Genomic DNA, 27996 nt, shown 5'->3' with positions numbered 1-27996 from the left:
AAAACTGCAGAGAAGAAAGTACAGAGAATTTAGTTGACGCTTAGATCAAACCGACATCTGTAAAGAATACAAATGCCACGTTCGGAGCGAATTTCGAATAAAACTGTTCTTTTAAAGTGAAAGTTTCTGATAAGCTTTTACAAATATAGTAACATATGGTATAGAACGCTAGATATAGAGTAAGGTGGGGCAAAAGTTCGACCCTAGTTGAAAATTCAATCTTTTTCCAAAAATCGAAGCAGATAAAAATAAATAAATACCGTGTGGTGATTCTACCATCCATGAGCTAAAATTTTGCTGAACAAGGTAACACCAAATGTCTTTCCAATTTTGAGTTACAACACTTTTTGTATGTGTGTGTTTCATTCGAATTCTTGCCCTACCACTGGGGCAAAAGTTCGAATCTAGTGTTTGTGGAATTTCGCTAACCGTAGCACACTATTTTGACACTTTGGTAATAGGAATACCTGAAACCACTTAATATTTGATGTTAGAACTAAATTACACTCTAAAATTCGATCTGGAATTTTCACAAATCAGGGTTAAATTTACTATACCAAAAATAAGTAATTTTCCGCCAAATTCAGATAAAACAACATTTTTTTTTCAACTTCAATCGAATTTTCTCACTAATTCCCTCATTCTTAGTAATAATGGTGACATTTTTAGGTTTATACCTAAAGTTGCCACATGACTCGAACTCTTGCCCCACAATTCGAACTTTTGCCCCACTATGTGTAAAATATGATTTCCAAATCTTTTTTGCAAAATGTTATACAGTCGACTCTCTACATCTCGATATTGAAGGGACCATCGAGATAGGGAGAGATTGAATTGTAGAACAAATTTGTATTGCACACTAGATTGAAAAATCCTCCGTAACTAGGAAAAACCGTCAACAAACAGATGTCACTTCGCATTCCCAGAATGTTGGCACCCACGAAACGAGATCTAGCAACCTGTGAATATGAGCATATCGACATATGGAGAGAAAATCTAGAACAAAAACGAACGAGATCGCATCGAGATAGGGAGATTTCGAGATAAAGAGATATCGACATACAGAGAGGTGAAATGTATGCAGATTGGAAGGACCGAGCAAACCATCGAGATAGGGAGAGATATCGAGATGTAGAACATCGACATGTGGAGAGTCGACTGTACATGCTAAGCATCTTCAAAATATAGAGTAAGGTGGGGCAAAAGTTCGACCCTAGTTGAAAATTCATTTTTTTTGAAAAAATCGAAGCAAATAAAAATAAATGAATACCGTGTGGTGATTCTACTATCCATGAGCTAAAATTTTGCTAAACAAAGTTACGCCAAATGTCTTTTCAATTTTGAGTTACAACACCTTTTGTATGTGTGCGTCTTTTTCGAACTCTTGCCCCACCACTGGGGCAAAAGTTCGAATTGTGGGGCAAGAGTTCGAGTCATGTGGCAACTTTAGGCAAAAACCTAAAATTCTGCAGAATGTACATATTATCTCTAAAAACAATGGAATTAGTGAGAAAATTCGAAAAAAGTTGAAAAAAAAGTTGTTTTATCTGAATTTGGCGGAAAACTACTAATTTTGGGTGAAGTAAATATAACCCTGATTTGGGTAAAATCCAGACCGAACTTTGAAGTGTATTTCAGTTTCGACATCAAATATTAATTGGTTTTAGGTATTTCAATTACCAAAGTGTCAAAATAGTGTGCTACGGTTAGCGAAATCCCACAAACACTTACTATATGTAAAATATGATTTCAAAATATTTTTTGCAAAAAGTTATGCATGCTAAAGCATCTTCAAAACATACCTAGTTACGCCCCAAAATAAAATATCGAATTCGATTTCATTACAACTCCATTCCATGCGTAGGAAGGACCATCGCATGTTACAATTTTTTGATCAAAAACCAACATTTTATCATAACTTTTCGAAATATTGATAAATTTTCATAATTTTTGGAGTGAAAGACTCTTTTTCAAAAAGGGTTCAAACAACCTTAACACCTGAAAGAAATAATTTGAATTGAGCTCAAAAACTTCAAAAGAAATTCTTGCCCCACTCGAACTTTTGCCCCACTTTACTCTACAACAATTATATTGAGCTTATAGCTTCTTGGAACAGTAGCATCACATTGTGAGCGAATTTCTGACAAAATTGTTTTCTATGTCCAGGCTTTGGTTCTTCTGAACCATTTAGCTAAACTTGGGTCGGACACAATCATCCAGGGGTTCAATAAACCGGGTACCCGATTATCCGGAGCTCATACGGAGCTCATTTTTCAGGAGAACAAATGGAACACGAATTTCGAATCAATACATATTCTTCGTGAATGATTTTGCTCTTCAGAGAATTATTGCCGAAAACTGGAAGCGTTTAAGAACACAAGCGCCATGTAGTGAGTGATTTTTGAATTCTATGTGAAAGCTCATAGTCTTCTGAACAATTTTGCCGAAGACAATATCCTTCAAGTGATCCAGAACATAAGATCTATCACGTTTAGACTAAACTTGAGAATCATAAAAACATTATCACCACGTAGTGAGTGATTCACGAATAAGAGTACTTACTATAGAAAAGCTCCTAGTTTTCTAAGCAACAACGCATTCTTGACGAAGTTGTCTTTCAAATATGATGTTGGTCATTAGAATTGATTAAAAAAATTCACCATTCTATGAGAGTTTGAATTTCTGGGTCATAATGACCCCAATGCATTACAGTGGGGACCCGATTTTGTCAGCCCCCGATTTTGTCTACCCCCGATTTTGTCAGCTTTTTTACCCGATTTTGTCAGTCTTTTTTGAAGTAAAAAATAAATTTTTATTTAATTCGGAATTTCCATTTTATAATCATTATTAATGCAGTTGATGTCTTTAGGCGTCATAGAAAATTTACGCAAATAACAAAACTCGTGTAACTTTTGAAAACGGCCAAACTTGTTTTGCAAACTAACACATTGAGGCAATTTCAGCACCCAGCCCTCGCCAATGTTTTAAACCAATATTGTTTTGAATTGCTAAAAGATTCCAGCTCTCTCTCTCTTCTTGGTGTAACGTTCCAACTGGGACACAGCCTGTTCCTCATCTTAGTATTTTATGAGAACTTTTGCAATTTTTAATTGAGATCCCCCACAGCCAATTTTTATTTTGCATTTGTGCATATAAGGTAGTTAAGGAAATGTAGATTATGAAATGGATTCTGAGCTAACCGGGAATCATACTCCTAACCCTCAGTATGGTTTTGCTGATTGCACGTGCGCTAACCACATCGGCTGGCTATATGGGCTTAAAGACTATTCCTCTGGAACAGAATAAACAATAAACGCTGCCTGTTGTTGTGATTACAAGTCAATCCATTAACTTCTTTCCGGCATATCTGGGATTCCTCTAGGTTTACTTGTATGGATTGATCCAGATAGGCAAACATTTGAAAGGGCGATACAACCATTTCGAATTTTTGTTTCTCCCTTCCTTTTGAGCACATGGCCCATTTTTCATGTAATCTCTAACCAGTAACAGATAGAGCAGACTTCCTTCTATTTGATAACGGGAGAAGTTTGCATAAATAAATTAAAATGCGCCTAGACGGGGTGAAAGATGTTGAGACATGCAATGGTTGTTCCGCCCTTTTTTACATGTTGGTCTAGATTTATTATGAGATTTGTATTGTAGATTTCCTGCTTGGATTGCTTAAAAAATTACTGTGAGAATGGTATTCATTAGAAACCCTTAAGTAATTCGAGATGGGAATCCCCCAAAAATTCTTGCTGCGATTCCTTCAAGAACTTTTGCGTGGTTTCTTGTAAGAATTTTTGCTGGTATTTTATAACGATTCATTAAAGTGTGTCTCTTTAAGATTTTCTCAGGCATCCCTCCTGTGATTTCCCCAGAAGCTTTTCTTGAGACTTATACTGGAACTCCTGCTAGGATTCCTCCAAAAGGCTGATATTCTGACAGCATTTTTTCTCAAAAATTTTCTACATGAACTCCTACTACAGCGATGTATCCAGGGGTTTCTCCAAGGATTTCTCCTACAATTGCTACGTGGATTTATTCAGAGATTTTCCTAGCGAGTATTTCAAGACATCCTGCTGGCATTTCTCCATTCTGTTTGGAAAATCCTGGAACTTCTGCTGGAGTTCCTCCAAGAAATTTTCTGGAAATTTTTATAAGTACCTTTTCAGATATTTCCCTAAGAATTGTTCATGCATTCTTCCTATGACAGATTGACGAACTCCTGTTGAGATTCCTTCAGAAATTCTTGCTGGAATTCCTGTAGGACTTTATCCAGTAATTTCTACAGGAACTCCTCTAGTGATGTATTCAGAGAATTCTGTAGATACTTCTGCAATAATTCCTATATGAATTACTGCGTGCTTTAGTCCATGAATAAATCTACGGAAGGCACAAATTTCCCAAATGGAAGAGAATGTGCTCCTGGAGCCAACCTACTGATGAATAAATTTAGCGATTTTCCTAGGGATTTTTTCAAGAATTCCTCTTAGGATTCCTTCAGGGATCCTTCTAAGAATTTCGTAAAATGTTCCTCGATTAATGCCTTCAGTAATTACTCATACGAGAATACCTCTAGAGATTTCACTATGATTCCTCTGTTAGATTTTCCAAATGGGCATCCTCTATGGATTTCTAGGGGGTCCCGCTTTAGATTTTTCCAGGGTTATCTCTTGGTACTTCTTTACAAAAATCCCTTGGTATTGCTTCTGAAATTCCTTTAGAAAATTTTGTTGGAAACTCTTTTGGAATTCTTGCTAGAATTTAACAATTCATTTCTGCCATGGTTTCTCCTTAAACTGCTCCAGATATTTCCCCAGTACTTTTTCCAGGAATTCCTCCATGGATTTCTCAAGGAGATTGCCATAGGGATTCTTTCAATGATTTTTCAGAAAATGCTAAAGAAATGCCTCTAGAAATTTCTACGGAGATTACAGCAAGGTTTCTTTCAGAAATTACTTAAGGGATTTATCCGAAGCTCCTGTCAAGGTTTTTGCAGAAACTACTTACGCCTTACGGGATCCCTTCGGGAATGTCTTGAGGGTTACGTTCCGTATATCCTCGGGTAGTTTCTCTAAAAATTTCCCCGAACATTTCTTCAAAGATTTCTCCAGAGATTCTTTAGAGATAAGGCTCTGAGTGTCTAAACTTGCCAATCAGATGTGGGTTCATTTTGATTCGTTGACCGCTAAAGTTAGATGTTATGTTTTAAACTATTTCTGTATACCACAATTGCTAAGCTAGGAGAAGGCTGTGTTCCAGTAGGGATGTTATGACAAGAAGAAAAAGAAATAAAAGATTTAATAGTTCTGCTGTAAAAAAGCACTGAATGTAAACTTTGCCAAATACCATTTTTTTTCGATGCCCTGAACACCCTTTCATTTTTTTTTACCACAAAAGGTTTGTTCAAATACTACGTAACGCAAAATTTGGCAATTTTGGACCCTGTACGCTATCCCTCAACCGCGTAACTATTTTTTGAAAAAGAAATTTTTAAATTGTGTATGAAGCGTAACACAGCGCTGGACCACCCCCCCCCCCTTCCCCCCACTAATTGACGTTACGTAATATTTGAACGAACCCAAAGCAGACCCTCCACACCTATCTCCGTCTCTGACGTGCCCAAAACAATTTTTCATGAATAAAAAATGATTTTAAAAAATGTCCCGATTTTGTCAGGTACCCGATTTTGTCAGCCCAAAATGCTACCAGGGGCTGACAAAATCGGGTCCTTACTGTATTCGTAACTTTTTGGTGGCGCCATTTTAGTTTACTTTAAGAAAAAAAAGAAAAGCATTAACTGCTTCTTTTCTACAACAAATTGAAGGTCAGGAAGTTTTATAACGATAAGTTAATAAACAAAAGAGATATCAATCCTTGAAATCGTGTTTTGGGTCGTAATGATCCTAATGCACGACGAAGGTTAAGCTTGACATTGTTAATCAACTGGAAACAACGAATGTTGATGTTGATGTTTGATGTTGTTGATGGAAATCAAAACTACTTACTTTCGAGATCATAGCTGTGATTGGAAACTGCTGCTTGAGATTCATGCACTACACTATGTACACAACAGTTTTCTGTTTCAAGCCTGCATTACGTTCGTCACTTAAGATCATTCAAGTCACTTGATAAATATCAGCCATCACTTGGAATGTCAGCAAATCTGTTGAACTATTTCCGAACTACACTAGATCACTAACCCGATTCCCTTGCCCATCCGAATAGTACCGCGCGCGATCGAAAACTATTCCAATCCGGAACGTTTCAATCATGAAGTGCAATTCTGCCTCCGTCGTCCACTCTATGGCGCAAATATGTCAACCCTGCCTGCGCCCTGCGGATGTAGATAATGATAAAAAAGTGTGGGTGGAAACATTCCTTAACAGTCACCTCCATGTTGCGTTATCAGCTCTTACATATCAGGGTCGCCGAAAAGTTTAAAAATTGCGTCAAACGAAGCCAAAGGCGATGATGATTCAAAATCGGTGCAAATATCGGGAACCCCTCACGGCCAAGATAATGATCCGGAACACTCCCTTCGGTTTTAACGTGTGTAGCACAAGTCGTGTCAATATTTGGAAGGAAATTAAGTCACGATCGTTTGCATCGACGGCGGCGTTGACGACATCGTCCATCAACACTGACTGTTCAATACAGGTTCTCGGATTGACTCATTAGTGCCTACGAATGGAGAATTTTCGGCTGAACACCAACAGCAACGATAACAATGTACCTACAATGTCGATCGAAAATCTCATTGCACCGAGCGCTAATGGCACCTGAAAACCGGAGATCAGGGTAGGGCTTTTTCGGTGAGATCATTAAATCATATGATTCGCAGCAAGCAGACAACGACGACTGCAGCAGCAGCTACGACTGGAGGAATGATATTCATTTTTACGATCCCCGTTGGACAGGTTGCAACCTTGTAACAGAAAAGCTTCTTTCAGATTGATGATCGTAAAATATTAAGCTTTGCCGTCAAGTCAAGTGAATTCACACACGTGACTACCTTTCCTCTGATCTTCACCCACGCCCCCCAACCGTCCGATGACCCACACGGATTGAGTAAGGTCATTTATATTTAACATATCGAGGCGAAAATCTCAAGTTCGATGAATGCTAATCCTAACTTGATCTACCGATGTTCGGCTCACAGCGGGTATGATTTTCAAATCCAGATACAATAACCTTTTTCAATGACACTCGCTCGTATCGATGGAGCGCAGAGATTGCTTCCTTAGTCCTTAGTGATCCTTAATTAACATGCCGTCGGTGTGCCCAATTTGAATTTTATTGGTGTCATGTGGTCACCATCGCGATGTGGATCGTGCGGATAAACGCTCGTCTGTATTCGTAAATGTATTTTGGTTCCCGGGTATGGCCTGATTCTTGAATGTTCTAAAAGTTTCTTCTGACGATTTCCGAGCCTTTAATCGATTATTATGAACTGTTCCAGTTTCAATAAAAGTTTGGCTTATGGAAGTTGTTGTGCTAAACTGTTACCGAAATTTAGTAAATTTTTACTGATGAATCGACAGAGTTTACCTAACATTTGTGCCGAACTTTGGTAATGTAACATTTGGTAATCTTAACTTTTACCGAAATTGAAACAGCTAAATTATTTCAAGTGTGCAACTTCTGCGAAGCAAACAAAATGACCGGATGCAGATTTAAAACATGAGACATAAGTAGTGATTTTCTTGTGACTTCCTAGTAGCTTAGCCATCAAGTATCTCAAGTATCTCATTGGTAAATCACTTCCATCGTTTCCATCTATACATATCGACATATCAATCGACGCAACCCGCCTACGCCAACAACAATCCGTGTAGTCCAGACATCGAAAGCTCTATCCCATCAGTAGTGTCTGGCACACAATCTACGGCGGTTGATTCCTGTCGTCGGTTCCGTCGTCGGGCGCGTCAAACTGCGCCGAATCGTCCGCCGAAACCTGCTGTAGTGTAGTTATTGCCACCAAAGCCATAAAATAGTCTAAATGATGATGTCGTCGCATAAAATCGCACTCATCGCCGGATTGGCGCGCTCCCCGCAACCGGTTCTTCCTCCACGATCTGAAATTTAAATAAAACTGAAAAAGTGCGGAAGATACCTATAGCTCGTGTCGATTGATTTGCACGCCCCATGCGGCCAGTTTGCCGGTTGACCAAGTTTGCCATTAGAACAATAAGCAACAGCGTCGTCGACGACTACGAACCATTTGATGGGGAAAGGATCAAAACAAAAGACCATAACGACTTGGCCATTCGGCTTCCTTCTAAAAACAGCGATGCGATGCAGCGCCTTTTGCCGGGAATTTGATATGCGTATCACGTTGGCAGCGGGCAAACAGCAGTCGCAGTTTTCGCGCGTGCTATTTGTGCGATTTGCGGTTGCGGAAAAAAAGAGGAGCAAGCCTCGAACCAAATAATTTGGAACTGTACTTGGTGCACTGGATCGCTTTGAGCAGTTGTGTATCAATGTAAGATCGCATTATGCAGGTTGAACGATTTTTTTTATCTGTATTAACGAGATTTTTAGCCCTAGGCTAGTTCATCTCGGGACCCACGCTTTGCTTCCCTTCCGAAGGAAGAACTCACATTTTGCGAGTTTGTCGGGAGTGGGATTCGATCCCAGGTCCTCGGCGTGATAGTCAAGTGTTCTAACCATCACACCAGGTCCGCTCCATGAACGATGAAAATTTTCACCCCCTTTCAGCAGGTCAAGTCACCTTCCTAAATGAATCATGTCGATCTTTTCGTTTGCTTCGCATCATGTTTTTGAGAAACTGTTATTTTTTATGTACTGATATCTCAATTTAGAATTGCAATGAATGGCGTTGGGGAGAACGCATTTTTTTTTTTCAATTGGTTTTGTTTTGTCAAATTATTGTCTTTCGAACGTGACCGGCTGGATTCGGAAGGCATTCTGCACCATGGACCGCACCTACTCGCACAAAAAAAAAGTTCGATAGGTACCGTAGAACAGCATAACATTGACCAGAGGCATTATCCTACTCTGTTACTCTCTTAGTTAAGTTTAGTGAAAGTAAGCTTTCAAATGCGTGTTTCAAAAACGGGATTAGTTTTCTAGTGGCTACCGTTTCTCATTCGCATGCAGAAGGTTCTGGGCTCAGTTTAATTCCTGGCTCATCCCCTTTTCTCCTACTTTTTTGTCTACTTTCTCCCTTTTCTCTCTACATATCACTCCTGTAACCATAATCATCGCTAAAACGTGGAACGACTTAAAAATGCGGTTTACCTTTCTTGCTACGTTTCAACACAATGTCAATATACCATATCACGAATATCACGTTATGTACCTAGCGAATTGTGCCGCATCATCTTTCATTGTAATAAAACACACAATCTTACGTCTGGCATCCATGCGCCAACGTGAACCCTCTGCCACACAGCCTTTCCCCCAAAAAAAAAAAACACTTCGACATCTCAGGTTAAAGATGCCTTCATTGATACAATCGCCTTAATTAAAAATTAGTAAGCAGTTTTCTCGAAACTGAAAAAAAATATCTGCGAAAATGTATCCACTGTGTTGCAGATAGAGAATAAGTAGAGCAATGCAAACATTTTCGTGCTAATTTTCAATGACGACTTCTTCAACCTTATAGACAACTGAACTACTACCCCTCAAAAACATGTCATTTTTATAGGCCCATATCTCCGCCAATTTGCGTCCGATTTCAAAACCCTAGGTTTCATTCAAAAGATAATAAATCAAAGAAACTTTGAACATGATTTAAAAGAAACTTTTTCAAAAAAAATCTGTTTGTAAACTTAACCCAAAGTTGTAAAATTTTCTTAAAAAATAATATAAACTTACGGCAGTGTCACTGGAAATTGGGTCGACCAAATTTTAAGATAAGTGCGGTAATATAACCCATTTTCTATTAGCTTTCAACTGCTTTTTACAGAACTTAGCTGAAAAATCTAAGAAAAAAGTTATTAAGTAAATTAAGCCTTGATGTCATCGACCAAAAGTTTGGGGTCACCCCTCAATATGATGTATCAGCCAAAAGTTTGGAGTCACTTTCGTAAAACATGGAAAAGTGATTTGATGATAGCTTAGTCATCTATAGTTCAATTTTAATTCTTTTTGGCTCATTTCAAAGATAATTAACTAAATTTACGTTTGATGTCTTTAACTTGACGTATGTAACGATGTTTGTATATAGGGTAACTGTTCCCTTCGTTGTGGTAGTACCTAATGTTGCGGTAGTGGCAATTGAGCACTTTTTCGACTGAAATGTTACCAAAAGGCATTTTTAATAGATGTATTATGCTTAAATGATGAGATTGCACCATTTGTGTGCTTAAGATTTGCCCAAAAAACTATTTAAAATGATTATTTTCCTTATTTTTTTTGCTGCTGTGTTCCTATTGTTGCGGTAGTGTTCCTAATGTTGCGGTATCCCATATGATTTCAATGGGATACCACAACAATAGGAACCAAAATTAAATTTTACCTCCATAATAGGAACAGTGTGCCTAATGTTGTGGTAAGCGATTTATGATCGAAAACAGAGAGAAACGATAGTTTTTATATTTTTCCAAGCAAATTTGGATAGAAAACTACCAATTAACGTTTTGCAACCCTTTATTGGATAGCACGATCATTGTTTTTTAAATGAATTTACCTAAATAACACAACGATGGGCACACTTACCCTAAAAATGTTATGTAAAGTTAACACATTTCACCACACTTCAAAAAATGAGTCACCTTACGTTAAGTTTTAGTATGTATATTTCAACGAATATGTGTGGTTCAATGTCTATGCAGTAAGTATCATTCATTTTGTTTCAAATAAGCCAAGAAGAATTAAAATTGAATGAAAGATGACAAAGATATCAACAAATCACTTTTCCATGTTTTACGATAGTGACCCGAAACTTTTGAGCGATACATCAATTGGAGGGTGACCCCAAACTTTTGGTCGATGACATGAAGAGTTAATTTACTTAATAACTTTTTTTTCTAGATTTCTTAGCTAAGTTCTGTAAAGTAGGTGAAAGCTAATATAAAATGGGTTATATTACCGCTCTCATCTCAAAATTTGATCGACCCAATTTCCAGCAACACTGCCGTAAGTTTATATTCATTTTTTAGAAAATTTGACAACTTTTGGTTAAGTTTACATACAAAATTTTTTGAAAAAGTTTCTTTTAAATCATGTTCAAAGTTTCTTTGCCTTATTATCTTTTGAATGAGACCTAGGGTTTTGAAATCGAACGCAAATTAGCATAGATATGGGCCTAGAAAAATGACATGTTTTTGAGGGGATGACCCCAAACTTTTGATCGAGAGTGTATATCAGAAGCGACTTATATTCCGGTTGTAAGTTTTAAGTTTTTGGCTCCAGTTTATATGACCCAGAATATCCTTCATTTGTATCACCCTGGCCAAGTTCGCAGAGGTTGACGGTATTAAAGTGAAGGAGTTTCATTTTGATTATTGTAATGTAGTGTTCTTTAGTGAAACATATCACCTTTTTAACACTTTAATGCGCCTCCAACGGTTCATCACGAACCGGCTGCTGCAGATGAAGTATGGCTGATCACATGCACCAGACATGCTCGATAAATACGAAGGAACCGCCGGAGCTCAATAGAGTCTATTCTCAAGAAATAGTTCCAAGTCGGTTGGATTTGAGAAGGTTTTGATGATCGTTGCAAATCCTAATAAAGGTATTATAGGATTTGTGACAGGTTTTGGAACCTTTTACCTGACTTCAAAATGTTGTTTGAGCTTTCTCTCTCACGTTTCTCGGTTGATTTTGATTAGTAACTTATTATTGTCATAGTCGCTTTTTCGAATTTTGACTATGTTGGTCATATTTTCTTTGAATAAAGCAATTAAAATCAACCGTCGAATTAATAATGGGAAGGAGATTTGCAGCACTTAATTGTGCTGATAGATTCGAAGCTAACGTGCGAACATTGTTGACGTCAATGCGTTCGACGTGACATTTTGGACAAAAAACTGACTGCTTTGACATCATCTTGACATACCCTAGGCAAAGTGAGGCGAAGTATTGAGATTTCATTATTGTTATTATTCCTTTACATGTATTGGAAAAACAACAATAATGCTTCGCCTCACTTTACCTAGAGTATAACTTTTTTCACAGACGTTGGATCACTTTGCGGTCTTCGACAAAGTTGTTTGGCATATAGTCACCTACAATAATACCAAAAGGTTTGATTATTGAACGCTTACAGCACCACCTGCATACATTTGGCCAAGTTTTCCCATACAAACTTTAAGCTTGTTGAGCGCCCCCTTAGGCTTAATCGATTTTGCTCAAATTTTGAACGTAGGTTCTGTCCAAACCAACTAATTCAGGAGGTAAGACTTGACATTTTTCGAAATTTTTGTTTTTCATATAAGTGTGGGCCACCTTAATACGGATGCTCCCGATGAAATTGTACCGAGTTTCCAATCGCAAGCTATTCTCTGGGGTCGTTGCCATTGGTCACGGTTCGTACTATTATTTTTACGGCTGGCTCGCAGACTCGGACATCAAGCCCTTCTTTCTGGAAGACCACAGAGCACAGTTGAGCTTAAGGTCTTTCCTTGGCACTCCGGACATAAGCCACCACCAACATGGGTAACAGACGCTGTTGTGAGTCATTCTTCTTGAAGAACAAACGCTCAGGTTTGTAGAAGCAAACCCCCGCTTCCCTGTCTGCTTACGTTTAAAATTTTCCCTGGAATTTGTTACCTGATCTTCCCCAAGAGTGCTCGCACTTTCCAGCCGGTACCACGCGGAGATAGGGATAGAAGTTGTTAGGCAGCAGCTAGTGATCTCAATGAAATCTGAATTACGCAATATCCAGCCTGTACCATGCCAATCTGGGCAACTTATTCCAAACATGCCTTGGAACATCATAGAAGTATCACCAGAAAATAAAATCAAATTGACAAAAAAAACAAAGAAACTCAGTTCGACTAGAAAAGAATACAGGTAAGTATCTTGAAATAGCTAGTAAGATTCTAAATATTCTTTTCGGCAATGGTCTTGTTGACGTGTATACCCAAGAATGTTCTAATCTAAAGCAAGGTGTTTTATAACATCTGATTGACACATGGCAAAATATAACCCCTTCAATTTTTTAACACCTGAAATACAGAAAACAATGTGAGTTCAAACCATTATTGTTGAACACGTTTGGGAGTCAATCCAGGAGTGGAAAAATACAACAAGTCCCTCTTTTCACATTCCCGGCCAACTCTCAATTAGTCATATCCAGGCTGCTTCTTTCCACCAACATCAAATCTGCATATACCCGTATGATCGTATCATTTTTCACCGTTGTGCCCGACAGTATCTCCGAAAGCATAATAATCAGGTTCTTCTGGACCCAATCTGCCAACTATATACCATTGCAGGCTGAAAAGTGTGAAACAAAATTGGGCAAGCGAAAACGAGCCCACATTAAGCCCCCCAACCAATTGCTGTCTTGGACAGACGTCGTACGAAGGAAGCGTACCTCCCGAGGGGGGAAACAAAGAGCTGCGAAAACAAAAAACGCGATCCGTAAATTTATTTGTGCACGTGTTCAAAGACATTAGCTACCGAATTTAGCATCCCTTTTTGGACACCACTTCATTTGCACAAGGCGAACCAAGAAACCAACTGCATGCATATAAAAGCACAAGAAGGATCCCTTCGGGCAGGGCGCGGGCCATCGCATATCGTGTCGTTGTCCGAAACTCTCGAAATTCGTAAGGAAAGCCATTCAACAACATATGCTAATGCCTTCCCCGAGCGAGAGGAGGCTCGAATAAACGGCCAAATATATTATTATGGCCGTGATTCCTTCGTGAGGGGCTCTTTCTCTTTTCCGTAACTCTGCTGACTGGAACTGGGATCATTAAATTTTCATTAAACCAAGAACAAATCCACATAAATACAGAGCAGCAGCAACACACATATGTCAGGAATGCTCGTCCCCAAAAGTCTCGCTAGGCCTCCGGTTGAATGTTTATGGCCTTCTCCCTCTCGGAGGAGGAGGAGGAGGAAAAGGAAGGACGAAACGACCCGAGGGAGTGAACGGAGGAATTCTTTCGCTTCCTTGATTATGTCTCACTTCCTTCGTTGTGAAGTTTGACCAAAAGGTAGAAGGATATTTTTTTGAATTTTGTTTCTTTTATTTTGGCAAAGTGGTCAATCGAACTGGAAGCAGGAGGACAACGGCGGTTGAATTTTATATTCATTCTTTAAATGCTTGCAATCTTTGGGATATTTCTGAGACAGATTGAGGTGATGTCCAGTTTTGCGCTGGTTCACCTGAAGTGTGATGGCGCTTTTCTCATATTTTCACACGGCATGTGGGAACAGTTCGAACAGTTTAACTGATGATAATTTCACAGATAAAAATAATGAGATTTACACGTCATGTAAACTTCATTTTAGTCATGTAAACTTAATGTTATGATGGTTTGCATGATATATCATGTAAACCATCATAACATTATTGATGGAAGTTTACAAGATATTTCATAAACTGCTATGATATCCCACGCTCCAATTATGTATGTGCATCATATGTCACAGAATGTTACACTCTTTTTTCGATCTGTGTTGTTACTCAGTTTGCAGACTTCGAAATCTTCCTTGACAAAAGGAAATCTACACAGTTAAAAATAATGAGATTTACACGTCAGGTAAAATTCATTTTACTCATGTAAACTTAATGTTATGATGGTTTACATGATATATCATATAAATTTGTGTTATATGTCATGTAAACTCTCAGAGTCATGCTGAATTACATGACATATAATGGAAGTTTACATGATATTTAATGAACTTTACATGATATGTCATGTAAACTTCTATGATATCCCACGCTCCAATTATGTGTATCATATGTCACAGAATTTTACACTCTTTTTTCGATCTGTGTAAATACTTATAAACAAACAAGATCTCTATTATCCGCCTAAGTACACTAAGGTCTTTTTTTACACGGGTAGTTTTTCTGCTTTAACTCGGTCAATTTTGAACCTACCTATCTGGTTTTCCGTACACAGGTAGTACTAACCGTGTCTACCTGTGTACAAATTTTCATGTGAATTGGCTCAAAATTGACCGAGTTAAAGCAGAAAAACTACCCGTGTAAAAAAAAGACCTTAGTGTAAAGTGAAAAAGGATTAATTCCTGAAAATTTCACCTCGCATTCATGATTTATGGACAATCTCTTTAATGGGCGATAATAAAAATTTGCCAGTCGAACCCATTGGCAAGTTCATCGCACCCTGAACGACTTATCGCCATTCACCAACTGCTTATTGGTGAAATACAGCTGATATTATTGCTGTCACCTGAGGCTGACGTCGTACAATTAAAATTACATTGGTGCACATCGCCGGCAGAAAGAGGAGGCAATTTGGATAATTTATGGAGGAAATCCTTCGAATGGACACATCCACGTTACTTCACTGTGATTTCGTATCGTTTATGTTTTGCAATTACGAAATAAATGTGGCCACCATTCCCCTCCCCAGGCAGGACCTGACCTTACCCATGCGATGGATTAAGTCGACATAATAAAAGAGAGAGTTGACCCTTTGGCACAGTAACAATAAAAAAGCTGAAACCTACCAGTTCTTAAGTTAAATACCATTTGGGCATTATCGTAAGTGCAGTTTTTTATCCATTGTATTCGAAGAAAATCATGGTTCGATCCTCGTTGTAGATAATCAAGGCTTCCATGTAGACGAACAAAGGCAATCGAATGCTTTCTCTCGACTAAGTTATCTATAATTCTGTAATTCTATAATCTCAACGCATCATCATGCCCCGTTCAAGCTTTCTCCCGACTAAGTTATCGAATGATATTTGAGAAGGATGATTTGAGAAGGCACTTACGCCCTTATGATACAAATTGCGAGATTTTGTTCGGATGTGAGCCAAAAATGAATTCGATAAAAACACAGTGCCATTAACTGCAGTCCAACAACCCCTGGTTGAGTCCAAGAGTTTTTGATTATGTTGAAATCCTTGAAATTATGCTGCTCGTCGAGAGCCTGGTTCATGAAAAGGGCCCGAGCACATTTCGATCCTCACGGTCATCAGCATTAAAACAAGTCACTTCACAAAAAGGCGACGTATTAGTGTCGTTCAATCAAATGATAGGTCATTTTCGTTTGTTTTCCTACGAAAACGAACTACAGCTTGATTTGACACCAAAAGATCGAAGGCAATAATGGTGTGTCTGACACTGGTTTTGCCCATAGTAACACCCTTTGGAATGTCTGCTGGCTGTCTGGTGTGGTGTGGTGGGATGCAGACAGTAGCAGTCGTCGCAGCAGTAGGAATCTTTCCGTGCCTTGCATTCACCTTCCTAATGTGCAACATCTCAAGTCGAACCATCAGCTGCTGTGGAATTTTAGGTTTAGATTTATGTTTCGTTCTTTTCTGTTACACTAGTTTACAAAATAAAATGAAAGTCGTGAACTTCTGTCAACGACCAAAATTTTTGAAGCACAATTTAGCACTGATTTCGAAACCGTGCTTCAAAAAATTTTAAGTAGAGCAGTTTTTGAGTGTTAGCTCAATATCGAGTTTAACAACTTTTAAAAACATGGAATTTACTAAAATTCAAATATCTTGCGTTTTGTTCAACCAATTTCAAATCTTTTTCCATAAATTAAAAGCTGAATACAATACCATTTGATCATCCTAATGGAGGTTTTGCGTCAGATTGATGAAATTCAAGATATTGGCGAGTTTTAGGGACGATCTCCTTAAATTTTAGCCAAATTTCCAAAAATATATGAAGAGATGTATTTTTTTCAATAAGAAAAAAACAATTTAAAAATTCTTTCTCAACGTTTATTTGACATATCATATGTAGGCAAGTTACAGTAAAAAATCAGCTCAATCGGAGCATTGATTACGAAGAATGAGATGTGTGAAGTGAGTGACGTTGCTTAAAAATAGAACAAAAATCGATTTTAAATCATCAACCTTGTATGGAAAGTCGAAAAAATTTCCGCTCTACTGTAATTTTTTTTCCTTCGTGTTTTCGAACTCAGGGCATGATTCTACACCAAAAATGATCATCAGCTTACCGAGTTCAAAAATGCTGTAAACTAGTGTTATTGTTGGCCTGAATTCTTGGCATTTCGCTTCGACTGGACTGTGTTTCTTCGTTTTGTTTATATGCTGACTGCAAACAAGTCATAATGAGAAGAATTCCAGACATTCCAAGCCATGCAGCAAACGAGAGTTCTAATTCCAAGAAATTGTCTAGTGTTGAGCTTTAATGATGCATAAAAATCACCTATAATATGACCTCTCTTGTGGCACATTTATAATTTCGGTGATATTCAAACTCATGAATTCCATCATATCGGATTCTATAGAACATGAGCATTTACTACATGCTTTTGAACAACTTTTGAAACAAACAATTTACGCGAAATGCTGAAATTTTTTCTGGGATTTTGTGGTTCCGCATAGCAGTTGCAGATTTCTCCAGTTGATTATTTGGAAAGTAAGTGTTTTCTGAGGGTTTATCCCGGAATTTCTACAGAAGTTTCTCCCAGGATATTTCTCAGATGTTGTCGTGAGATTCCTGGTAGAGTTTCTGCTGGAATTCCTCTTGAGGACTTTTCTTAGTTATTTCCAGGATTTCTGGCAGAATTTCTACGGGAATTATTCTTTATATTTTTGCAAAAAGTTCCTCCCAGGATTTTTCAGTAGTAGACGGGGTTGGTGGTCTAGTGGCTACCACTTCTGATTCATATGCAGAAAGTCCTGGGTTTAATCCCTGGCTTGATCATTTTGTCCTACTGTATGTCCTTCTATCTACTTGTCTCTCTTCTCGCATGTATATTCGTATATTCGTATCTAGCCATCGCTAGAACCAGAAACAGATTGAAAAAGCCATTTCCTCTTCATTATAATTTTCATCACAGTTCAGTGTCAATCTATCATACATATAATGCCTACAAGTTAAGCAACCAAGCGAACTATGTCGCTTCACAGCAAGCTTCACATAATCTATCACTTTACACCTGGCACCCATGCACCAATGCTTGAACCCTGTGCCAAAATTAAACATTTCCCACCAAAACTCCGACATCAGCATGGCCTTCTGCATGCGTAGAGGATTCAACAACCCTACGCAGCAGGCGCCATTATCGCCTAAATATAGAAGACCACCAACGCTCACTCACTGTAGATGCCTGTTAGTCCCAAGCAGCTATCTCGTTAGTTCCTTGTGTAGTGTAGCTAATCTGACGATACTGAAGGAGCAACTGCTGGCTATCAATCAAGCTCAAGTTGCCAGGATTTTTCAAAGGGGTTTTCGAGGAGGTCGCCCCGCAATTTATTCCGGTTTTCGCGAAATCGTTCCGGGTTTCTTTTGGGATTTTTTTCAATAAAACGTTCGAGAGTTCTTGCCCGGATTTTCCACGAGTTATCGGAATACACTGGAACCTTTTTTAAAATGTCATGGACTGGGGGTGCATCAATTGAAAATGTGCTTAAACTAAAACAAGGCCGAAAGTGTGGGAATGTTGTGCATTAAATTAAGTGAGTACTTTAAATACGGGAACTTAGTTCTCAAAAAAAAAGGTTTTGCCCCTGGGTGTTTGAAATGGCGACAAGGGGGTTTCCTGAAATTTCAAGCTTGAAGGCGGGGTTTCATAAATGTTTAGGGGGTCCAGGGGATAAAATTTCAGCGATTGTTTGGGTACGCTCAAGAGGCATTCCAGCGAGATTTCAGGGTTTTGAGATTAGTTTCATAAGATTTAAACCCATCCATCAGAGTCGTTTCGAAGCAATTCAGGTCATACCTGAAATAAAAAAAAACTAAAACACCCCTGAAACTCTGTAAATTACCCTATATCCACCGGCGATCCATGGAAACCCCCTGGAATGCCACTGAATCCACCTAAGAGTCTCTGGAACGCCCCTGAGATCCCATGGAATTCCCTGAGACTCCCTGAAACGCCTCTGAAATGCTCTGAACTTCCCAGTAATCTCCTGAAATCCTCTGAAACTCCCTTAAATGTCCCTGGAACCCCCTAAAATCCCCCTAAGTCCTCTGTGATAGCCTGATGAGCCCTTGAGACTCTCTGAGCCCCCTGTGACTCCCTGGAACTCCCTAAAATGCTATAGAATCTCCTTCGAAGATGTTTTTCCGAGATGACTCCCAGTGTTCCACCCTGAATCCCACCTAAAACTGACCGGGATTCTTTTGGGTGTCCCTTTTAGGATTTCTTTAATAAAAACTTCGGGAGTTCTTGCCCGGATTTTACACGAGTTTTTATCGGAATACACTGGAAATTGAAAATGTGCTTAAATTGACACTAAACAGAATATGAGGGAAATTCGTCAGTACTTCAAATACGGGGACTTAGTGGTCGTAAAAAGATTCTACCCCTGGGTTTTTGAGATGGTTCCAAGGGGGTTTCTTGGGGTATCATGCGAGCCTGAAAAAAGGGAGTTTCTGGGATGTTTGGGGGCTCCAGGGGAGAAGGCTTAAGTTAACATTTCAGCAAGTTTCATGTACGCTTAAGGGGCATTCCAGGGAGTTTTGAAAGGGTTTGAGATTTGTTTTATGAGGTTTAAAGCGTTTAAGATGTTTGAAGGGCGTTTTAGAGCTGTTCAAGGCCATACCTGACATCCCGTAGAACGCTAAAACACTCCTAAAACCCTCTAAATTCTGCTATTCTGCTATTATCAACGCATCCCCTGGCTTTCGCCCATCTGCGTTGTCTTTTCACTAGGCAATACGTCTACCAATTGATGTTTATGGGCTTGCCGGACCAAGTCATGTAGCTAAGCCAAACACCCCACCTACAACTGTTGGGTAGGCACCATTGTCCCGCCCACTGGTCTTTTACAGCTAGTTGTAGGTGCATATGTGCGTGTAAGTGTTGGTGTAAGTGTGTTAGTGTTGGTGTATTGTAGGCGCCAACTCGTTCTAATCCACTCTGATTGCTAACACCCTATTGAACCATTACCCTTAAATCTGGCAATGTATGAAATAGAATGAGTTAAGCGCCTGTGCATAAGTCAGTTAATCAAACAAGGAATATTAGTATTAAAGCGAAGATACAATGAAGCAACGCCCCGAACCTCGGGAGCACAAAACCCAAGAACCAAATGACAGGCTGCGCGAACAGTCGATCGACTGGCCACCACCAGTGAATAACCAATCGAGCAAACCCTCCAGCACAAACCGCCACCAGCTCTCCCGACCTGCGCCCAACAAATCCGAGGCACAGCCCAGCCATAGCTTCACCTTAAAACCAAAAATCTAGATTGCAGAGCACAATACTTCCCAAGTAACCACGCAGCTCGGGCCGCAAATCACGCACAACACGTCACAAAATAAGACAAACACTACCCCGCCCGTACAACCGAAACCGATCTAGGGTAGAGAAGGGTCTTTTTCCACTCCAACACGTACTCAACTGCACCCACAGGGTAGCGCACCCCACACACACTGCACTCATGCATCCATCACGACCCGAGCCGCACGGTCACCTGGGTTGCTTCTATCTGCATGACCTCACCCAACCCGTAACGCAGAGTTTAAATCCCTCTCTTGCATTACAAAGCAGTCCCTCTTCCCAAAGTTTGTGCGTGGTATAAAAGAGATTATAAAGCTGAAGAAATCGTCACCAACACAACCGCCAACAATGAGCACACAATGGTGTCGGCAGAATCAATGACGACCCCCTCAGTCCCAAACCCAATTATCCTACACTACCCAAGTAACCACAATGCTGAAGCCGTACGCACTGCACGTACGAAGTACATACAGACCTACCCGCACCGCCTAAACAAACCACCTAGACCGAACACAAGCGAAAAGCGGCGCCACCACTGATGAACCACGACTATACCAGTAGGTATAATCGCAATTAAGCAATCGTAGATCCATTCCCCGCTCTTACTCAGCCCTAACGATCCATAGCAATGCTTGTCAATATAAGCACTCCACACACGCAACCTTCACAACCCAACAGTATGGTCACTTGAGTATCCCTGGGATTTTGATTACATGATGGTCAGGGATCACAGCCATCAAAACGTTCCACACTTTGCCAGGGCTTGCGACCTGTAACCATGATGATTTCCGCTATGGGAAACCATGATGGCTAGCGGTGTTACTCCTAAAACCCTCTAAATTGTCCTAAATCTACCGGCGATCCCCGGTAACTCCCTGAAACGCCCCTGAATCCACCTCAGACTCTCTGGAATGCCCAGAAAACTAATCCTTGAGTGTAAGAAAATATAGTCCGGATGATAGTGGTGCCTTACACCCTATTTTCTTACACCTTACACCTTACACATTATTTTCTTACACCCAAGGTAGATGGTGGACTTGACATCAAACAAAACTGACTTACTTTCTTGGAAATCACATCGTTTCACGTCTTTTACTGGTAACACTTCGTTTGGTATCCAGCCAGCACTGTCGCTCTCTAACCTAGGCGATGTACATGAACAGTAACTCGTCACATTATGGCTACGGAATTGCTCATAACACATCATAGACCGACACCTCGCGGTGTGCATGTCAATCAACGGAATTTTAAAACATTTTTTCTGACATTGATCGAAGTCATTGATTTCATGCAAATGATGCTGCCTCCAACGTCGCGCTGTCGTTTATTAGAGATACTGGTTCTCTCTAATGCCCAATGGTGTCGTTAGTGTCTAGTGTAGCGGCATATATGCACGCCTGTGATACTGAATCGTTGTTGTCGCCTAAGCCATCAATGAAATATGCATCTGCGGACGTGACTGTATGCAATCAGGAAGATTGGAATCGGCCTCTTGCAGACATAGATCGATGAAGGGCTACGACGGTAATTATTCGTGGGAATCATACTCGTTCTTCAAACCTGGAGGTGGTCTTTCAAAGACATCTTTCCCAATATGAGCAACATTGTTACATTTGTTGACCAACGACAACGCGGGCATCCTTTGTTTCTGTTACGACCCATTAAATTACACGTCGTTTCACACGTTTTTGGCATGCAAATGAACCATACAGCCCCCTTGAAATGGAAGAGCAGTAGTGTTCGGTGACTACAAAAATAGTTCTACCGTAGGCACGTCCACCGAGCAATGGTTCTTTAAGTGACCATCAAAGGACGCCTCCGTGGAATGAATTTGCATTAGAATCATATATTCATAACTCTTGTTAGCCATTAGTCGCACTCGAATGCATGTTTTAACCGTCCTGTCTGCTATTTTTCCTTTTTTATATTTTCAGACATAAGAAAACCCATAGTTTTCGGTGGAGCAGTTCCTGAGCTTCAAGACCCAGATAGTTTTAGCGAAATAGATCTACACTCGACGGCAGATTCGCTGAGCAACGCACCTCCTTCGACTAACGAGTACAATCCCTTACTGGATCTGGAAGATTCGGAACAGCGGGAACCAAATTCGTACCTTCAGCAGACATCTGCCTTGACAGCACAATTTGCAGCTCAGTTGCCAAACGTCGCCTCCACGGTTTTCTCCACATTTAGTCGAGTAATCAAGGGAACATCGCCAGGCCCCCAGCAACCACTAAGCCAATCGTTAGCTGTAGAACAGCCTTCGTTTCCTCCGCCAGTAGTCGCCTATGATTACTCCCAGCCGGAGAGATACATTCAGGACTCGAACAGCTACTTAGCTCAACAACAACAGCAAGGACCTCCACCGCCACCACCTACCTTCTTCAACCCAGAGGCGATTAGTCAGTCTGGACCGGCTCATCCTCCTCCAGCAACTGCAGCTGGTTCCAATACCTACCGCCTAGGCGGCGCAAAAAAGAAAACCTACGCTCACATTCCGGGTCTGAGCACCGCAGGACCACCGCCAACAGTGGTAGCTCCAGTGCAAGCCCAAGACCTTAGTCACTTCGCTCCACCTCCGGAAGTAACTTCTGAAGCTGCTAGTCGAGATCAATCGCAAAAGCCAGGCTTTTCGTTTTTTGAAAAACTACCAAACCTCTTAGAGAAGATCCCAAAGCCGGCATTCACCGGATCGCAGCAACCATCGGTACCTCCCAATCCTACTAACTACTTTGGAGGACCAACTGTACAACCTTCAGTCTCAGAACCATTAGTGACTCCTTCCAATCCTCCCAACTATTTTGGAGGACAATCTGTACCGCAGCATCCTCCTCTAGAAGTATCACCATTCGCCCAATCTCTACCTTCACAGCCGACCTTAGAATCGCTTGATCCTCCTACTAGCTTACCACCTCCTCCAACGTTCTTCACTCCAGCTCAAATCCCATCGGTTCCAAACCTCCCTCATCATCAGCCCTCAAAGAATCCCTACAGCTCCAGCCATCTGAACAGGTCTTCTGGTCTGTACAAAAACGCCTTATCATCTACAACTCCAGCGACAATACCCACATTCCTTCCAAATCAAGAACCACCCAAAATATCTTCCCCTACCAATTTCTTTCAACCACCTTCCTTCGAAGCTCAACCTGCACCACCTCCCGTGCAATTCTTCAATCCTCAGCCTGTCCCTATCCCCGTCGAACACCCGACGTCTATTTTCCCCGCTACTACTGTTGATCCCATCGTATCATCTTCGTCCCGTCCCCAGTCCTCACTGAGTGAATCGTTAACGCGAAAGTCTAGCCTCTTCGCTCCGTTTGAGAAAGATCCAGAGTCCATAAATAAAACCGTTCTTGATAGTCGCTCGAAATCCAGCGAAAACGTCCTCTCGCCTCCACCACGACCCAACTCAAACCTCAGCGAGCCGGCACTCTTCAGTAGCGAAGGACAGCCACTCAGTTTGTTCAATCCCGAAGCGCTCAGTTCACCAACTCCACCGGCTCCACAAGTACCTGTAGGCTTTTTGCAGCCGCAGCAACCGCAACACCAGCCCATAGACACAGTGAATTTCTTCAATCCGTCGCTTGTAGCTCAGGCACCGCCGGAACTGCCTCCGCCACCGTCGATTGCATCGTTGGGATCCAAACCATACAATCTTCAGAAAACTAAGAGACCTACTTACGCAGTTCCTCCGAGTCTGACGAACTCATCCACGGTTCCATTGCCTGCTCCTTTGAATCAATTTACGGTGCCAGTTCCACCAACACAACTCTTCAACCCGGTAGCCGCGGATCCATTCGACTTGACCGCACCACAACTGCAGCAACAACAACCACCACCAAATCAAGCGCAACCTGTTTCTTTCTTCAACAACAACAACATAGTAGATTCAACCGCGACAACCTACTTCAATCCGGTTGCCGTCGCACCGCCACAGGACTTGAACGCAAACTCCGGTCCTCAACCAACTTTATTTAGTCCACAACCGACACAACAACTGGAACCGCAGCGTCCACCATCCGCCGTCAGCCAGTTCTTCTCCTCGGCTCCGAACGACATAAACGCCAACTTCGCCAATCTCCAGATATCGCCGCCAAAACCCAAAGAACCCCTTACGAATCCCTCGGACTTCTTCAATACCGATCTCTCGCCAGCACAACCCTCAGTTGCAACAACGGGTCAATCACAATCGCAAGTGAAGCTCTTTAGCTTCTTCGGACAACCACCGGCGATCGAGCCGGCTAACGTTCCCGCTACAGCACCGGTCCTATATCCTCAGGACAGCGTCGACCAAGCTTCACTATCCTTGGAGGATTCCCCCTCGAAGGGAACCGACGGTAGTGACGATCAGCAGCTAATTCAGGTCATCGAGCCGGAACCGGTGGACCAGAGCAACGCCGTAAACGACTCGCAGCTGGACGACCGATACGACGACCCATCCGAGCAGGAACGCATCGGCAACGCCCCGGAACCGATCTTCAGCAGCGACAATCTGTTCGAGTTCAAAAAGGTAGGTCCGATCTAGGTAGGCACAGGTTTCCAAAGTGTGGTAATGTCTCTCTTCTTCCAACTCAACAGTCCGCCTTCGAAGACGACACGTACTCCAAAGACGTGCTGATCGACGCCAACAGTAGTAGCATGGCAGCGATGACGGCCACAGCAGTGCCACCCTCTAACTCGGCCATCGTCGACAGTTCGATGGCTTCGATTACGGAAGCTTCTACCAATATCGCTTATCGGCCGATCTACCGGCACTGGTTTTTCAAGCGAGAAATCGAATCCAAGGTCATCTGGACACCGTTCTCGATGAGCGATTCGTTGGCTCTGGAAGATGCTTTGCCGTTGATTAGGAATGAGGACGCAGACGACACGGCTGAACCGAGCAGCCCGGTGATCGTACACGTTGACGGTGGTCGTCATGACGTTATGGTCAAGGATCGCAAGATGACTCCGGTGTACTGGAAGGGTGCTTCCCAGGAAGTCCGTAGATGCTCGTGGTTCTACAAGAACGTGGATTCAAGATACGTACCGTACGATGAAGAAGTGGCCGAACTGCTGGAGCGTGAATACAAGGAGGCAGCTACTTCTGGGGAGTGGCATCGACGGGTTGTTGTACCCAATGGGGAAACGGTTGTATTCCACGGACCTTCGGTGATCGTTCACTTTCTACAAACGCAAAACCCGGATGCTTGGGGAGGAAGCTCACCGGTTCCTCCAACGACGAATCGACCGCGCATCGTCAAGCGAGGTGTCGACGAGTTTAACATAGAAGACGGCGAACCGGAAAGGGTAGATCATCTCCTGTTCATGGTTCACGGTATCGGCGAGGCATGTGATCTCCGTTTTCGACCGGTTGAAGAGGTGGTCGACGAGTTCAGAAGTATTTCAGCACAGTTGGTTCAGAGCCACTACCGATCCTCGTTCGATCGAGGTGATATCGGACGGGTAGAAGTGTTGCCAATTTCGTGGCACAATGATCTCCATTCGGAAGAGTCCGGGGTCGACAAGAAACTGAAGGCTATTACGTTGGAATCGATTCCGAAGTTGCGCAACTTCACCAACGACACCGTGCTGGATGTGCTGTTCTACACGAGCCCGATGTTTTGTCAGAATATTATTGACGCAGTTGGCAATTCGTTGAATCGGCTGTACGCGTTGTTCTTGGAGCGGAATCCGTCATTCAAGGGTGGCGTTTCGCTTGCTGGACATTCTTTGGGATCGCTGATTCTGTTCGATTTGCTGTGCCATCAGAAGGGTACGCCCATGGAAACGGAGAATTCGGTGAGTATTGTTTTACTTGAGAGATGTCAATATTAGTATCTTCCCTCATGGCTCAATATTCCCAAATGAAGGATAACGTGCCTCTGGTGCCAGCCTTCTGATCCCTGCTCATACCCGTCGTTCATCCAGTTCATAAAACAGCACAGAGAAGATATTCACAAGATCAACACGTCCTATTTGGTGAACAATTTACTTTAGAATTGACTCACTTGGGTGCGCAAATGCTGCCGCTTTTGTGAACGGTATTTAGATCATTACTTTCCGTGGTTGCTCTAGAGTTCCAGACCTTAGTCTACTGTGTTCTGAGAACTGTATTATGTAGAAACCAAAGTTCGATCCAGAATAATCACAGTAGCTAATACAGCAGGTGTGCTATTAATTCGTATTTGTGATATCTCATGCTACCGTGCGGTACCCATATTCTGAACGGTTAAGGGAATCTCACAACAAACACTAAAATAAATGGAAGTTCTTGTTCCTAGAGATAATGCTTCACATTACCATCAAGTGTATATGTTGTCTAGCTGTAAATGTATAAAATAAATTAAATCTCATAATAACTTCCAGTCTCTGATCTAGACATATTTTTGTTTGTGGACGACGTGTTCCTAATTATGGACACCATAAGAAGCCGTGGTCCTAATTCTGAACACATAGTGTTACTTACTATGTACAAACATATTCTCTACGTTCGCCGTTCGATCAACGATCACGATCAATTCTGACTATACATGTCAATGGTTGCTCCTCCGTGATTGATCTGAACTGGTACCAATTGCACTGAGATCCAACTGAATAAGGGGCTGGGACACTCCACTTATTCTCAAAGTGCAATTTTAGCAGCTCATGCATATTTGATCAATAACGGCGCCGGCCAAGTCCTTATAGTCAGCTGGGAAGGGAAAGGAATGTTAAAGTGTACTGGTTGTTGCTACTAGAGACCGAGAGCACTCTGCGTCCCCACAACCCGCACGGATTGGGGTATTTGTTAGACGGAAAGGATGGGAGATCTGGGAGTCACCGTTGGGTCGGTGATGCGATCCATGGATAGGGGTTATTTATAGTGTTCGTGATAGATTGTGTGGTGAATAAGGTGAATAAGGTCAAGCGGCACAGCACGCTTTGGTTGCATAACTTATAGGCGTTATATATACACTGTGCTGTGAGTAGAAGTTGGAAGGGAGGGAAACGACTTTTTTTTTCAATTCGTTTCTGGTTCTAGCGATGGCTATGAACATATGAATATACATGAGTTGTATATGTAGAGAAGAGAGAGCGAGAGAAAGTGGATAGAAAGATACAAAGTAGGATGAAAAGGACGGGCCAGGGATTGAACCCATGACCTTCTGCATACGAATCAGAAGCCGACATATTCTCTACGTTCGCCGTTCAGTCAAAAACGATATGTTTTGTAACGATTGGATAATAGAGGGGCTTAATAAAATTAACACCTCAACTCTCGATTCAATATATGCTTCATAAAAGGAAATTTTGCGTTAGCCGACTGTTCAGAATATGGAGCTGTCTATAATATGGTGCTCGCACGGTACATGTCTTATCCATAAATTACTACACATTCAGGCAAATAAACCTAAGATTATCATAAGGTCTAAGTTATGAAATGGTCTCAAAACAATTCATAATGGCTAGATTGAATTTCATAAGGTCGGTTTATGACGCAGAATCGACTCACAGTTTGGCTTTTATACACATTTAACACCACAATATTTTCAAGCGTCGATAGCTGCGAGGGTTGGGCACGAGCTCAGTGATCTCGACGTTCATGGATCGATTCCAGTCTGTATCATTTTACGATTTTTCTGCTCTTTTCATAAGTTTATCTTATGTAATTAGGTCATAATAAGCATGTTTA

At 41.3% G+C, this 27996-nt stretch overlaps 1 protein-coding gene across 2 annotated transcripts in view; it reads left to right on the top strand.

Annotated features, from left to right (window-relative positions):
• Positions 1 to 27996, top strand: part of LOC109405198 (mucin-5AC) — a 173124-nt gene that overhangs the window by 139187 nt on the left and 5941 nt on the right. For both annotated transcript variants that reach the window (XM_029864509.2, XM_029864508.2), the window contains exons 2-3: positions 22277 to 24852; positions 24921 to 26123. In XM_029864509.2, the coding sequence (XP_029720369.2) occupies positions 22277 to 24852; positions 24921 to 26123 (3779 nt within the window). The remainder of the gene's footprint in view (positions 1 to 22276; positions 24853 to 24920; positions 26124 to 27996) is intronic.

This window comes from Aedes albopictus, chromosome 1, assembly GCF_035046485.1.
Source record: "Aedes albopictus strain Foshan chromosome 1, AalbF5, whole genome shotgun sequence".
NCBI classification, from domain to species: Eukaryota; Metazoa; Arthropoda; class Insecta; order Diptera; family Culicidae; genus Aedes; species Aedes albopictus.
The sequence above is the reverse complement of the archived record's forward strand: the minus strand, read 5'-3'. Positions and strand labels throughout refer to the sequence as shown.